Genomic DNA, 16,176 nt, shown 5'->3' with positions numbered 1-16,176 from the left:
CCCTCTCCCCCGCCTCCCCGTCCCCCGCCGACCGAGGCAACGCGTGAATGTGCTAGTGCATCAGGCGGAGTGGCACTGGCAGCACCACGTCCCTCTCGCCTACCCCAACGTCACCCTGTCGTACGACTGGCACTCGGATCCGCACTTGGATCCGAAGAGGATCCTAGTGTCGGTGGCGCCGTGGTCGGCAAGGGCGCACGCGGAGGAAAGGCAGCGCCAGCGGGCGTTGCTGACGCCGGAGCAGCGAGCGACTCCGCCTACGACACCGACTCGCCTTATTGGGCGCGTTGGTTCGCCTTCGAGCACGAGGAGGCGAGACGGCGCGACGTCCGCAAAGTCTCCTGTAGCTCCCGCCCGCCGTCCATCGTCGTTCGTGGCGAGGACCAGGATGCGGAGGCCGCCTACCAGGCGGCCATGGCGGCTATCCTTCGGAAGAGTGAGGAGGAGGAGCGACGCAGGGAGGCAGAGGAGGAGGCGGCATACGAGGCATGCATGGCGGATGCCATGGCGTTGTCCGCGTGCAGCGACTGCGTCGTGCTGCCGCTGGCGCCGCCGTCCCCAGAGTAGCACGTGAGTGGGTGGGAGCCCCGCCGATTTGGATGGGGGCGACGGAGGCGCATGATGCGGCCTACCTCGAGCAATGACGCCAGTGACGGCTGACCGAGGAGCGCTGCGATGGCGAATACCTCGAGCAACTCGAGCGCGACGCCGAGGAGGAGCAGCGTGGGGCGAAGGATCCTCCACGCTAGGCCCAGGGCGCGGCGGAACAGGGCGGGGCACCCCAGCCCACGACGTCCGACATCGCCACCGCCTGAAACACGGCGTTCCCCTGGGCCGGGCCTGCGCCGACGCTGATCGACCTCACCGGCCCCGGCGTTGACAACGAGGACGCCAAAGGGCAACGCGCCACCTCGTAGTTTACTTTTTTTAATGTTTAATTAATGTAAGTGCGGACTCTCGTCAGTCTTCGTGGCCGGCTTTAACGTTTAATTAATGTTTGTTTTTATTTTTGAAATACTTGTGTGTTTTTAATTTTCTTCTCGTGTGCCGTCAAAACGGGGTGAGCCAACGTTAGGCGAATGCGCCGGCTCAAACGCGGAAGCGGACGCGGGCATCCGTCGAGCCAACTCAAACAGATAAAAAACGGGCAAAGTCGCTGTTGGTTTGGGTCGACATGTTGAAGTTGCTCTTACGGTTGGATGGCGGCCCACCGCACCCGCGTCACACCTCACAGAGAAAAGGGCTAATCCTGCCGGGGAACATATGCCGCCGGTTTGGCCCGAAAACTGGGAGCGCCACTCCCGCTCGCCGACGGACGATTACGAGCGAAACCAGCGGCACCTGCTCTGCTGTCTGCTCTTTTTCGTTTCTTTTATCTTACAAAAAGGACAAATGCCTCGTGTAGCAAAATTATCTACTCCCTCCGTAGTATCTATCAGCACTGTTGTGCCTAACTTTAGATGGATCGAGATCTCCCTTTTCTTGCTAGCTTTAGTTTGGTGGGTACAGAAAGAAAGACGAGGGAGGGAGCAACGGAGGAATGCCCTGCAACAAACAAACATCATCCAAACCACAGTTTTGGATGCCGCTTCCGGAAAGCGTGCTCTGCCCACCAACTCAGTTCAACACTCCAAGTCCAAACGAGCGGAGCATCCGCGGTTTGCACCCAAAACCGTGCGTGGCCGCCACCTTTTTGCCCGCTACAAATACACGGCTCAACTCCACGTCCTGGAAACATCAAGCAACAGACAGCCAGCCAGCCCATCTCATCTCATCTCGCTCGATCGCACTCCTTGTGCTGAGCCGTTTCAGCACAATACCACGGCGAAGATGTCGTCGACGGCCACCGTCACCCGCGCCCACCTCGAGAACAAGCTCGCCCTCGCCAAACGCTGCTCCAGAGGTACGTAGCAACCAGTAGGATCCACTTCTTCAGAGTTCAGTTCAGCCAAGTTGTGTGACCATAGTCTGACACTAGCAATGCATTTCTTTTCCTAATGTTTCCCAGAGGCGACGCTCGCCGGAGCAAAGGCTGCAGCCGTCGCCACCGTCGCGTCTGCGGTCCCAACGGTGAGCTCCTCCGTCTGGGATTTGTTGATTTTCATGCAAGTTGGACTCTGGTTTTCATAACTGAACTGTTAATCGTACGTGCAGCTGGCGAGCGTGAGGATGCTGCCGTGGGCCAAGGCGAACCTGAACCCCACCGGCCAGGCCCTCATTGTCTGCACCGTCGCCGGGATGGCATACTTCGTCGCCGCCGACAAGGCCATCCTCTCGCTGGCGAGGAGGCACTCGTACGAGAGCGCCCCCGACCACCTCAAGGACACCTCCTTCGCTGGCGCTGCCGCCGCTCGTCCCCGTCCACCGGCATTCTTCAGGCCTTGAGCTACTGTCCTGCTAAAGTATGATACGCACGCTTGCCGTTGTGCGTATTCTAGAAAAAAACGCATGCACCGTTGTCTGTCAGTGTCCCAAGAAACTGCTGCGGCATGAATATCTGCCGCCGAAATGTATGCACATGCTTTACATCTGTGATCTGTGTACTGGATAAAACTGAGGGCTCGATCCTGGTTTCAGATAAGCGATGTACGACAGGCTTCAGATTTCGACGAAGAAGATGGGTCACAGGGTTAGCCGTGAGGCCGTGACTCTCACAGGAGAGAATTCAGGCGCCCCGACACGTTAAGATCCTAAAATGTTGGTCGTTTGTTTACACTAGAGGTACATAAACCTGCGAGGTAACTTGAAACAAATCCAAACAACTAGCCCATGAACTTGAGATCCGAGTTCAATTTGGTCCAAAATCACCTAGGCGCGACCACGTTGAGCTTTTTTTTTCGGCTGTCCATAAAGTGGGGCAGATTGCCGGCCATAGAGAGAAAAATTCAAAATATTTATGGAAGATACTTCACATAATAAATACTAAGTCAACAAAATTATTTTGTACTACCAATAAATGGCGGATCGTTCACTTTAGCTACATCTCAGCTGACTGACTTTTACATTTTGGGTCAGTCGATTTTTTACCGTTGATTGCTGCTCCAAGATGCGTGCTAGTTGTTTTTTTTATCCTGTTGTGTGTGCTGTCCTGTATTGGGCTGGATGTTTTTTGATTGACCCCTATTTTGAGTCAGTCGATTTCTTGTTGGGCTGAAGCCCGTTACGTGTTTTCTTATTAGGTTGCTTATGTGTGTATTTGCTTCTGTTTTTTCTGTCGGTTTTTATGGGTATATTTTGGGTGTTGGGTGAATACAAAATATATACACATAAGTAATTCATAATATGTGTATAAATTGTAATTCTATGAAAAATGCACAATTATGTGCGTATTTCTTACAATTGTATTTTCTGTGAAAATTCCACTACCATATGTATATTGTTGAAAGCACAATGGTTTGTATATATTGTGTGTAAATTTTGTTATTGTTTGGTTATTTTATAATTTATTTCTTCTCAAAGGGTAATATCAATGCAACTAACTCATTCTTACTTAGAAAACTTCATTATTTTGACGTTGTTGTAGTAATTATTTCATATTTTTTCTGAAGGGTAATGCCAAAATCAGTAATTCATTTTTTTTACAAAACATAGTTATTTTGTTTTTGATTTAGTGTTTGTTTCATTTTCTTTTTTTAATGCTAATCCCAATGTCACTAGTTCATTCCTTCTTAAGAAATTTTCTTTTTGTGAGAATTCTAATATTATATACTTATTCTGGCATATTATTAAAAAGTGCAATTTCTCCGTAAATGGTGTGCAAATTTCTCATTTTAAACTTTTGTTTTCTTTGTTTATGCATTTTTTTTTCTTCTTTTCTTTCTTCTATTGGTTTTTTTTTATTTTTTTGTGGGTTTCTGGCTGAGTGTAATTATATACATATAAATACTATATAATACTGCCAAAATTTCATGATTATTTTATTATTTTTGTTTATTACAATAAAGTGCAATTTTGATGCATAGTTATGCACAATTGTTTTTATTTTCTTTCTTCTTAAAAATGCATTATTTCAGTTACACTATGTGTAAATTATAGTAGAATGCGAAAAATGCACTATTATATGCTTATTCTTTGCATATTTTAGAAAGTGCAATACCACTACAAATTGTGTGCAAGTTTTGAAAGTTTTTTTGTTTTTTTTTCTTTATTGGTTATATTTTTGTTTGTTATGGGCTGAGTGTAATTATATACATACAAATAATATATAACGTGTGCCCAAATTTCATGATTATATGATTATTTTTGCATATTACGATAAAGTGCAACTTGAGTGTAAAGTTGTGCGCAAGTTTCTTTTATTTTCTTTCTTCTTCAATAAATAGATTATTTCAGTTACGCTTTGTGTAAATTATAATAGAATGCAAAAATTGCACTATTATATGTTTATCTTTGCATATTTGAAAAAGTGCAATCTCAGTGCAAATTGTGTGCAAGTTTTGAAAGTGTTTTGTACTTTCCTAGAAAATTTCATTATTTTGATATCGTTTTGTTTTTTTGGGAAGATTATACCAATGCTACAAATTCGTTCTTCTATTAGAAAACTTCATTTTCTAAGTTTTTATTTCATCTTTAGTTTTCTTTTCATTTCTTTTGTAAGGATGCCGATGTCACTAATCCATTACTTTTTAGAAAACACTTTTTTTTGCGGAAACCTCACTATATTATGCTCAATTTTGCATAGTAATAATACATTTTCCATGTATGTGTATGTATAAAAAAATATATGTGAGAGTGTTATTCATCGGTGAGATTGCACATATATCAAAGTAAATATACATGTGTGAGATTGCACATATAACCACTAATCATTGCATGCAAATACTCCCTCCGTTCCAAAATAGATGACTCAACTTTATACTAACTTTAGTATAAAGTTGGGACATCTTTTTTTTAAGACAACCTCGCCAAGCCTTTATTGATCCGTCACAATGTTTACAAGGACGAAAGAAAGATCTCCAGTATGACCTAACCAGACATGGCGGCCACCCCCGAGAGATAAAGCATGCTTCGCTACGTTGTGAGCCTCAAAGTTTGAGCTCCTAAATTCGTGACCTATTTTGCAAAACTAAAAACTAGCAGAATGTTCTATAATTTCATGTATCACCGCACCATATGAAGCTGAAGTACCCCTCTGTATATCTTCTACCACCGTCTTGCAATCGGAGCCCACATGAATTCTTTGAACGTATAAGTCGTCCGCCAAGGCTAGTGCTTCCCTTATAGCAAGGGATTCGAGTGTTTGGGGATCATTGATTTGCCGGAAACCCACGACCGAAGCTCCAAGAAACAGGCCGTTTTGGTCCCTGCACACAGCTGCTACCACACCATACGTGCCTCCTCTCGACAGCGCTGCATCCACATTAACTTTGGCACATCCTTGTACCGGAGGTTGCCAACGTTTTGGTCTCGGCATAGACGTAGTAACAAGCCGTGGTGACCTCTTATTGATCTGCTGCAGCTCTGACAAGTAACTCATGATGAAGCCGTTCGTGGAATATGGAGACTGGAAAATGTCCTCATAGATCGCCTTCCTCCTTGCACTCCATATCGCTCATGCTGTAACCACCAGGCGAGTGAACTCTTCAGACCGAAGCATATCGTGAAGAGCAAACAGCCACTGCTTCGGGTTATCATGTTGGCAGCTTACCACCTTTTCAACAAAATCATCGGGGGCTAAAGCCCAGATGCTCCTCGACATCGAGAAATTCAACAGCGCATGTCTCCAAGTGTCCGTTGCTCCGCACAAGTGGCATGTATTTTCGTCGGCCATGTTTCGGTGATGAAGGACCTCACCTGTAGGCATCGACTGCCTAGCTAGACGCCAAACGAACATCCGCAACTTCGAGGGTACCTGTATGTGCCAGATTGCACTCCACTGCTTACTTTCCTATATATTTGAAGTTCCTTGCTCCTCATGAAGCCATCCTTCCCTGCTTATCTTTGTTCTCAGTATCATACGGTAAGCAGAATTTACCGTGAAAACTCCCCGTCTCTCTTCATGCCAGGCCCAAAAATCTATTATGTTCCTCGTGCACAGTGGTATCTTGAGTATCTCTGCAGCATCAAAAGGAGTAAAGACAGACCGAACCAGATCTTCTCTCCATTGAGCCGAAGTAGCATCAATCAGGTCCGACACCCTCTCTGGCGGATTAGGAACAAGTGAAGTGATCGGCCTTTTGAAGTTATCACGTGGAATCCAGTTATGCTGCTAGATATATGTCGAAGCCCCATTACCAATTCTCCGGACTACTCCTTGTGCAACGATGTCCCTCCCATCAAGCACTACCCACCATATCTGTGAGGGGTGGGATCCCAACTCAGCTTCCAGGAGTGAGCATTGTGAGAAATATACAGCCTTAAGCACCTTTGCACTAAGCAAGGTCTCGTCGGTCATCAGCCACAATGTCACTAATTGTCAAGCTGCCAGTGGGCAGGCGATCGATGTGACACCCATGCCGAATCTTCAATAACTTCATGGAGCTGCTGGGTGGCACCAACCTACGCAAAGTAGCATAGCATGACCACGCTATTCGCAACACAAAAGGAGAATCACAAAACAACACAAGACAATGGTTGATTTCTTTACCCAATGGGAGAAATGACACCTTCACCAGGCTCCAGAGGCCGCCGTACCATGCCGCGGAGATCCGGGCGAATGGAGGCCGTGGAAGCAACAAGGCGGTGACAGATCAGTGGGAGGACAAGACTCGAGGTGGTGGTGAAAAGGAGGGTCCAACAACCAAAATTTAGGGACGTGTCAGTACAGAGCACTGCAGGTGAGCCCGCAGTGGAGAAAGACACGAATCAGAGGGGCAAAATGGGAATTGTGGCCCCAATGGCGGGCCCCCACATCGACGGACACTCAAAGGGTCTTGTCGCCAATATTGGTGGGCCCACGTCGGAGTGGAAATGGAAATTATGGTGCAATATTTGACCCGCACATCACCCGAAAGGGTTAATCGAGTCTTTTCGTGGCTGCAGTTGATGTGGTGAAGTGATGGGTCCAAAATGGAATGAAACAACGCAAAGTTGATGACAACCGATGGAGATTACATGCAGTTTCATACACCAATTTTTTCACAATCGTTAGTGCCCGGACCGAAATATGGAAAATTGAGTGGCAGGACTAGAATATACAACATTGGAAGTGGCACAAACCGATTCTTCCCAAAAGTATAATATGAACTTTTTTCATGATGGGTTTGGGGATATTGATCGCTATCATACATGTTAATATTTCCTTCCTATAAACTAGAACAAAGTGTAATCAATCAAAAATAATATGCACTCTATTATGAAATTAGGGGAGTAAGCCCTATCTATAAGACAACATGACCATGGCTATTGATGATTTCTCGGTAGACTAGTAATGAAATTTCATAGGATTTAATCCCTCCGTTCCTAAATATAATATTTTTAGAGATTTTAATATGGACTACAACGGAGCAAAATGAGTGAATCTACACTCTAAACTATGTCTATATACATCCGTATGTTGTTTGTAGTGAAATCTCTAGAAAGTCTTATATTTAGGGATAGAGGAACTATTTGCCATTTATTTGAAGAAATTTAACTTTTACCCAAAGAAAAATGAAACATGTCAATTAATGACATTAATTGGATAGGGATAACCTTGTTGCCACCACATCTATATAAGGCGACTGGACGGTGCCCCTCATGACCACAAAAACATACTGGTTGACAGACTATTGCATAATTATATATTTTCTGTTGTTCTGTGTTCTTAGGCAATGGCGAACAACGGCATCTTCGAAGTGATCATTGTTTTTCTCATGGCGCAAGTCTGCTTGCTCATGATGATGGCAACACCGGTAGCACATGCAGCTGCTAGACCGGTGGGGTACAATCCAGTGTGCTGCCCTAGGAACATCTATTGTTGCGGGTTCGGTAGTGGATTGGCCAATTCACCCGCACCATCCATTGTATCTTGATGTGTGGTTTTATTTTCCCCCAAGTAGTAAGCTCAACATATAATTGATATATGTGGTTCATGTGTTATGTAATCCTGAATATTTGTGATGCTACTTTCAAGAGGTTATTGTACTAGTTACTTACTTAATAAAATGGGAGGAGATTATTATATATCTTGTTCGGAATATACCGCAAAGAGACTTAAGATTATGTTTACTTTAGTTCTTTTGAAAACTAGATTATTTTGCTGCATTGATTTAAGAAAAAAGAGTAACCAAGCATACACGTTGACCTCATGAGTCTGCAGTGTGTGCCTTTGGGAATATCTGTTTTATCATTCCGTTGGCCGTACATTGTGTCAAGATCATCCGTGTCATGGCGACATGCTTTATTTTTGTAGAGAACATAATTTTTTTAAAGCATTTATTGTTGTCTCAACATAGCCGGTCGCAAGCCCGGGTAAAGGAGGAGGGTTGTGATAGGCTTGGCGAGCCAACGTAAAAACTCAGCCACTCTTATGAAGATGAAACCCAAAAGATTTTTGTTGTGGCGTAACCCTCTCAGCGACGCGCCACATCGGAACCCGGGTGTGGTGGAAAATGGGCAAGGGCCGGGCCGTCACCCCCCAAGTGGCACGCCGTATCTTGATCCGGATACGGTGGCAAGTGAGCGAGGATCGGGTCGTCGCATCCTTAGTGGCGCGCTACATCGGCGCCTGGATGTAGTGGAAAATGAGCAAGGGTCTTCGCATTTGACTCGACGAGTGCGAAGGGTAAGGAAGCTAGCCGAGCCTAGGAGGATTCGCTTAGGTAGCTGGAACGTAGGGTCTCTGACAGGGAAGCTTCGGGAGCTAGTTGATGCAGCAGTGAGGAGAGGTGTTGATATCCTTTGCATCCAAGAAACCAAATGGAGAGGACAGAAGGCGAAGGAGGTGGAGGATACCGGCTTCAAGCTGTGGTACACGGGGACGGCTGCAAACAAAAATGGCGTAGGCATCTTGATCAACAAGAGCCTCAAGTATGGAGTGGTAGACGTCAGGAGACGTGGGGACCGGATTATCCTGGTCAAGCTGGTAGCTGAGGACTTGGTTCTCAATGTTATCAGCGCATATGCCCCGCAAGTAGGCCACAATGAGAACACCAAGAGGGAGTTCTGGGAAGGCTTGGAAGACATGGTTAGGAGTGTATCGATTGGTGAGAAGCTCTTCATAGAAGGAGACCTCAATGGCCACGTGGGTACATCTAACACAGGTTTTGAAGGGGCGCATGGGGGCTTTGGCTATGGCATCAGGAATCAAGAAGGAGAAGATGTCTTAAGCTTTGCTCTAGCCTACAACATGATTGTAGCTAACACCCTCTTTATAAAGAGAGAATCACATCTGGTGACTTTTAGTAGTGGCCAACACTCTAGCCAGATTGATTTCATCCTCTCGAGAAGAGAAGATAGGCGTGCGTGTCTAGACTGTAAGGTGATACCTGGGGAGAGTGTTGTACCCCAGCATAAGCTGGTGGTTGCTGACTTCCACTTTCGGATTCGTGTCCAGCGGGATAAGCGTGCCAAGGTCGCTAGAACGAAGTGGTGGAAGCTCAAGGAGGAGGTAGCTCAGGTGTTCAAGGAGAGGGTATTTAAGGAGGGCCCTTGGGAGGAAGGAGGGGATGCGGACAATGTGTGGATGAAGATGGCGACTTGCATTTGTAAGGTGGCCTCGGAGGAGTTTGGAGTGTCCAGGGGAAGGAGAAGCGAAGATAAGGATACCTGGTGGTGGAATGATGATGTCCAGAAGGCGCTTAAAGAGAAGAAAGATTGATTCAGACGCCTATACCTGGATAGGAGTGCAGACAACATAGAGAAGTACAAGATGGCGAAGAAGGCCGCAAAACGAGCTGTTGGTGAAGCAAGGGGTCGGGCATATGAGGACCTCTACCAACGGTTAGGCACGAAGGAAGGTGAAAGAGACATCTATAAGATGGCTAAGATCCGGGAAAGGAAGGCGAGGGATATTGGCCAAGTCAAATGCATCAAGGACGGAGCAGGCCAACTCTTGGTGAAGGACGAAGAGATTAAGCATAGATGGCGGGAGTACTTCGACAAGCTGTTCAATGGGGAGAATGAGAGTTCTACCATTGAACTGAATGACTCCTTTGATGAGACCAGCATGCGTTTTGTGCGGCGCATCCAGGAGTCTGAGGTGAAGGAGGCTTTAAAAAGGATGAAAGGAGGCAAGGCGATGGGCCCTGATTGTATCCCCATTGAGGCGTGGAAAGGTCTCGGGGACATAGCGATAGTATGGCTAACCAAGCTTTTCAACCTCATTTTTCGGGCAAACAAGATGCCAGAAGAATGGAGACGGAGTATATTAGTACCAATCTTCATGAGAGGGGGATGTTCAGAGTTGTACTAATTACTGTGGAATTAAGCTGATGAGCCATACAATGAAGCTATGGGAGAGAGTCATTGAGCACCGCTTAAGAAGAATGACAAGCGTGACCAAAAATCAGTTTGGTTTCATGCCTGGGAGGTCGACCATGGAAGCCATTTTCTTGGTACGACAACTTATGGAGAGATATAGGGAGCATAAGAAGGACTTGCATATGGTGTTCATTGACTTGGAGAAGGCCTATGATAACATATCGCGGAATGTCATGTGGTGGGCCTTGGAGAAAAACAAAGTCCCAGCAAAGTACATTACCCTCATCAAGGACATGTACAATAATGTTGTGACAAGTGTTCGAACAAGTGATGTCGACACCGATGACTTCCCGATTAAGATAGGACTTCATCAGGGGTCAGCTTTGAGCCCTTATCTTTTTGCATTGGTGATGGATGAGGTCACAAGGGGTATACAAGGAGATATCCCATGGTGTATGCTCTTTGCGGATGATGTGGTGCTAGTTGACGATAGTCGGACGGGGGTAAATAGGAAGTTAGAGTTATGGAGACAAACCTTGGAATCGAAAGGGTTTAGTCTTAGTAGAACTAAAACCGAGTACATGATGTGCGGTTTCAGTACTACTAGCTGTGAGGAGGAGGAGGTTAGCCTTGATGGCCAGGTGGTACCTCGGAAGGACACCTTTCGGTATTTGGGGTCAATGTTGCAGGAGGATGGGGGTATTGATGAAGATGTGAACCATCGAATAAAAGCCAGATGGATGAAGTGGCGCCAAGCTTCTGGCATTCTCTGTGACAAGAGAGTGCCACAAAAGCTAAAAGGTAAGTTCTACAGGACGGCGGTTCGACCCGCAATGTTGTATGGCGCGGAGTGTTGGCCGACTAAAAGGCGACATGTTCAACAGTTAGGTGTGGCGGAGATGCGTATGTTGAGATGGATGTGTGGCCACAGGAGGAAGGATCGAGTCCGGAATGATGATATACGAGATAGAGTTGGGGTAACACCAATTGAGGAGAAGCTTGTCCAACATCGTTTGAGATGGTTTGGGCATATTTAGCGCAGGCCTCCAGAAGCTCCAGTGCATAGCGGACGGCTAAAGCGTGCGAAGAATGTCAAGAGAGGACGGGGTCGACCGATTTTGACATGGGAGGAGTCCGTTAAGAGAGACCTGAAGGATTGGAGTATCGACAAAGAGCTAGCTATGGACAGGGGTGCGTGGAAGCTTGCTATCCATGTGCCAGAGCCATGAGTTGGTTGCGAGATCTTATGGGTTTCACCTCTAGCCTACCCCAACTTGTTTGGGACTAAAGGCTTTGTTGTTGTTGTATTTATTGGGTAAAGGAGTATATCACCAATTAGTAGAAACCAACTACTATTGCCAGGCTTTTTTTTTTGTTAATTCAGGGATGCACACTGTTTTGTTTTGCATGAATACCAAAGTCATATATTGAAATGGTCTTTTCCCCCCGGCAATGGATCCGGGCCAGGATCGAAGCAGGCGCCAAAGACTTGATTGCTTTTTAGTTTCATCCCTTGGGGTCCTATTTGCAAAGTTTCTTGCCTGGGCTATAATTTCTACTTACTGTTGGGTTCTTTTGTAATATGTTGCATGCTTATCTAATTTAAGTCTATGTGCAACCTATAAATCCAGTCGGAGATCCTCAGCTGTCCATCCATCTCATCTCATCCAACTCACAGTACTACTGATCTCAGCTTCACTAGCTACTAGTAGTTCACTTCCTTCGGCACGAAGCTCTCTCCCAGGATGTCTACGGTGACCCCCGCCTACCTCGACCAGAGGCTCGCCGCCGCCAACCGCTGCTCCAAAGGTGGTGTACAGCCCTTCAATTTGTGCGAGCAAGCACTAATTATCTGATGATGTATGTATGTAATAATGTGGCCATGTTCTCCATCTTAGTATCTTCCCGGAGATCTTGAATTAATAACAACTACTAGTTCTAATTTTGTACAACTCTGGTTCAAGTGCACTCACTCATCTTACCCTTTTTTTGTTTATTATCATTTTAACACGCGTCAGTGCATTGCAAAAGACCGATAACAGTGACCCCCTACTCCTGCCGTGCTCTGTTCTGAATCCGAAATGCACGTGAGCATCATGCCACCTCACACGTTGAATCTTCTGGTATGGTTCTTAATGGATGGGTTGGCAAATAAGGATGTTTCTGAAAATGAAAAAATTAGCCATTTTGGGACAAGCTTTCTGTACTGGTGGTCAGTACCTGTGGGTTGGTTTGAGGTGTTTGTCCCCAGAGACCGGGGCACCTCGACATTTTTCTTGGCCGTGAGTCAGATAAAATGTATTTATACCGCATCCGCGTGTAAGTGTGCATTGTAATTTGTAAATACTCTTTCTTTTTTTTGTATGTCGAAGCAGTAGTGTAATATCCTGATCTGCACCACTTCCAGATAGCCTCATAGTCAGCGTTGATGGAAGCATTCTTTTATGTCCGCTTGGCCACGCGTCGCCTTGGCCCTGGGCGACTCGGGCGCCTCCATCAACCCTAGCCCAGTCGGGCCTTCCTCCTCCCCGCCGCCGCCGCCGCGGCCAGAGGACGCCGCCGGGCAAAGCCTGTGCGGCCGACGGTGGCGGTGGGGGCTTCCTCTCGTGACGGCCTCTTTGCCTCTGTTGGGCAGCGGATCCGGAGGCATGTCGGCGCGTGTTGGGACCATGGGTCTCCAGCGACAGGCGGCTGAGTGCGGCGTCCGCTCGAGGGGCGTGCGCGGCGGCTATCGGCGGCGTGGCATCCGCTGCGTGGGGGTGTGCGGTTGGGGCTGCAGCGTTTGCTAGATTTGGGCACGACCCGGATTGGATGACGTTGTGGTTCTCCAACTTGGCCGGATGCATGGCAGCTTGGCTACGTCATGGGCTCAGACCTCATGGCGTTGATCTGCGGTGCTACTTCGGCTGTTGCGGCTGCAATTGTGGTTGTGGTGGTTTGGCCCTAGCAATCTTCGTCCGTCATGGTATCTTCCCGCCGAACATCGACCTCTTCGATCTGGCCGCTGACACGTTCCGGTCTTCTCGGTCAGATATCTTTACGGATTGGTGAATATCGCCCCTGAATATCTAGATCGGAAAGGCTCTGGTGCATGCCTATATTATCAGCCAACACGGCTTCAAAAGGGCGGGACATGAAGCTTCGCTTTATCATCGAAGGCGTGGGTCATGTCTAAGCCAAGATTCCCAAGGCGTTGATAGAGGTGGAGAAAGTCATGGCGGCTGCGATTGGAGGTCTTGAAGCGTTGGCGGAAAGGTGTACTGGATGCGATGAAGACTGTGTGCTAGGTGTTTGATGGATTGCAACAGTGGCCTTGGCAAGCGGGGGCGGCGGCACTGGAAGTTTGCAATTTTGGTGGTGCTCCTCAAGTACCGAGTCTCGATACCCACGGTGAAAACCCAAGGTCTGGCCTTAGGGTATATGGACATATATAGGCGAAAGAAGTCGGCCAGGGGAGCCACGAGGGGCCCACGAGGGTGGGGGTCGCGCCCAGGCGGGTAGGGCGCGCCTCCCTGCCTCGTGGCCACCTCAAAGCTTCCCTGACTTCAACTCCAAGTCTCCTGGATTGCTTCCGTTCCAAAAATAACTCTCCCGAAGGTTTCATTCCGTTTGGACTCTGTTTGATATTCCTTTTCTTCGAAACACTGAAATAGGCAAAAACAGCAATATGGGCTGGGCCTCCGGTTAATAGGTTAGTCCCAAAAATAATATAAAAGTGTATAATAAAGCCATTAAACATCCAAAACAGATAATATAATAGCATGAATGCTTCATAAATTATAGATATGTTGGAGACGTATCAGCATCCCCAAGCTTAATTCCTGCTCGTCCTTGAGTAGGTAAATGATAAAAGAAAGAATTTATGTAGTATGAATGCTAGCAGGTGCACAAGTTTGATCAATGATTATTTCAGTCACCTTTTCTAGCATCATTATATATTATAATAGTAGCTCATCTCATAAGACTTTTCATGATCAAGTAACAAGCTATTCACATGTGAAAGCATAGACCATAAACTTTCCTGAATACAAGCAAACTTCATTCTCAGTCATCAAACAATTACAATTCATCTTATTTTTAGGAAGGGTCTATGTCAGAGCTTTGATTTAGCAAACTTCACATACTCAACTATCATTTAATCTTTCACAATTGCTAACACTCACGTGATATTTATGGGTTCAAAGTTTTAACCGAACACAGAGAAAGATAGGGGCTTATAGTTTCGCCTCCCAACCTTTTACCTCAAGGGTAATGTCTACAATAATAATTTATGAACGCCTACATCCAAGTGGATATATATATCCGCATCACCCCAACACAAAGTGTTTGCCAAAGGAAAAAATGTAAAAAGGAAAGGTGTTGATTACCATGACTCTTGTATAAGGATAGAAGATAATAGTAAAAGATAGGCCCTTCGCTGAGGGAAGCAGAGGTTGTCATGCGCTTTTATGATTGGATGCACAAAATCTTAATGCAAAAGAACATCACTTTATATTGCCACTTGTGATATGGACCTTTATTATGCTGTCTGTCACTTTTATTTCTTCCATAACAATATCGTATAAAGCTTATTTTCTTCACACTAATAAGTCATACATATTTAGAGAGCAATTTTTATTGCATGCACCGATGACAACTTACTTGAAGGATCTTACTCAATTCATAGGTAGGTGTGGTGGACTCTCATGGCAAAACTAGTTTAAGGGATATTTGGAAGCACAAGTAGTATCTCTACTTAGTGCAAAGAATTTGGCTAGCATGAGGGAAAAAGGCAAGCTCAGCATGTTGGATGATCCAAGACGATATAACTTTTCAGATATAGAAAAACATAACCCATTATGTTGTCTTCCTTGTCCAACATCAATCTTTTAGCATGTCATATTTTAATGAGTGTTCACAATTAGAAAAGATGTCCATGATAGTATATTTATATGTGAAATCTCTCTTCCTTCAATATTCTTTCATGAATTGTTCAAGTGACCAATACAATGTTTGCTAACCTTCAATAAATTTACCACCTCTACTTTTTATATGTAAAGTCATTACTCCCCATGGCATAAGCATATGAAGCATATATAATTTCAGATTTATGACATTCAACTCATTCAACCATTTACTCATAGGATATAAGTGAAGCACACCAGTAAATGACAAACTACTCCAAAAAAATATAAGTGAAGATCAATGAGTAGTTAAATAATTATGTGTTGGAAATATGCCCTAGAGGCAATAATAAAATGGTTATTATTATATTTCCTTGTTCACGATAATTGTGTATTGTTCATGCTATAATTGTATTAATTGGAAACCGTAATACATGTGTGAATACATAGACCACAACATGTCTCTAGTGAGCCTCTAGTTGACTAGCTCGTTGATCAATAGATGGTTATGGTTTTCTGACCATGGACATTGGATGTCATTGATAACGGGATCACATCATTAGGAGAAGAATATGATGGACACGACATTTTTCTTGGCCGGGAGTCAGATAAAATGTATTCATACCGCATCCACGTGTAAGTGTGCATTGTAATTTGTAAATACTCTCTCCTGTCCTTCGCACTTTGCAAATAAGATTTTTTTTTGAAGTACAACTTCGTAATGCTTGACCACTTTTATAGAAAAAAATTATTAATATTCACGATACAATGGGTTGTGGATTTAATTTTTATATTGTATAACTTCAATATTGTAGATGTTCCTCGCAAAAAGAAATTGTGGATGTTAATATTTTGCCATATACATTTGGTCAAAGCCGACGAGCTTACTGTTCGCCGATTTGATCTTGTGGACGACCCACCTTCTCTAGATCCTCCACCTCCGCCAGCTCTG

The 16,176-nt window shown here is 45.4% G+C and overlaps 1 protein-coding gene across 1 annotated transcript; it reads left to right on the top strand.

Annotated features, from left to right (window-relative positions):
• Positions 1 to 414: 414 nt before the first annotated feature.
• LOC119283995 lies at positions 415 to 2,581 on the top strand. Its single transcript, XM_037563315.1, has 4 exons — positions 415 to 563; positions 1,461 to 1,903; positions 2,009 to 2,070; positions 2,155 to 2,581. The coding sequence occupies exons 1-4, from the start codon at positions 415 to 417 to the stop codon at positions 2,383 to 2,385; spliced, it is 885 nt and encodes a 294-aa protein (XP_037419212.1). The 3' UTR covers positions 2,386 to 2,581.
• The last annotated feature ends 13,595 nt before the right edge of the window (positions 2,582 to 16,176 follow it).

The sequence above is a fragment of the Triticum dicoccoides genome, chromosome 4A (assembly GCF_002162155.2).
Source record: "Triticum dicoccoides isolate Atlit2015 ecotype Zavitan chromosome 4A, WEW_v2.0, whole genome shotgun sequence".
Lineage (NCBI taxonomy): Eukaryota > Viridiplantae > Streptophyta > Magnoliopsida > Poales > Poaceae > Triticum > Triticum dicoccoides.
The sequence above is the reverse complement of the archived record's forward strand: the minus strand, read 5'-3'. Positions and strand labels throughout refer to the sequence as shown.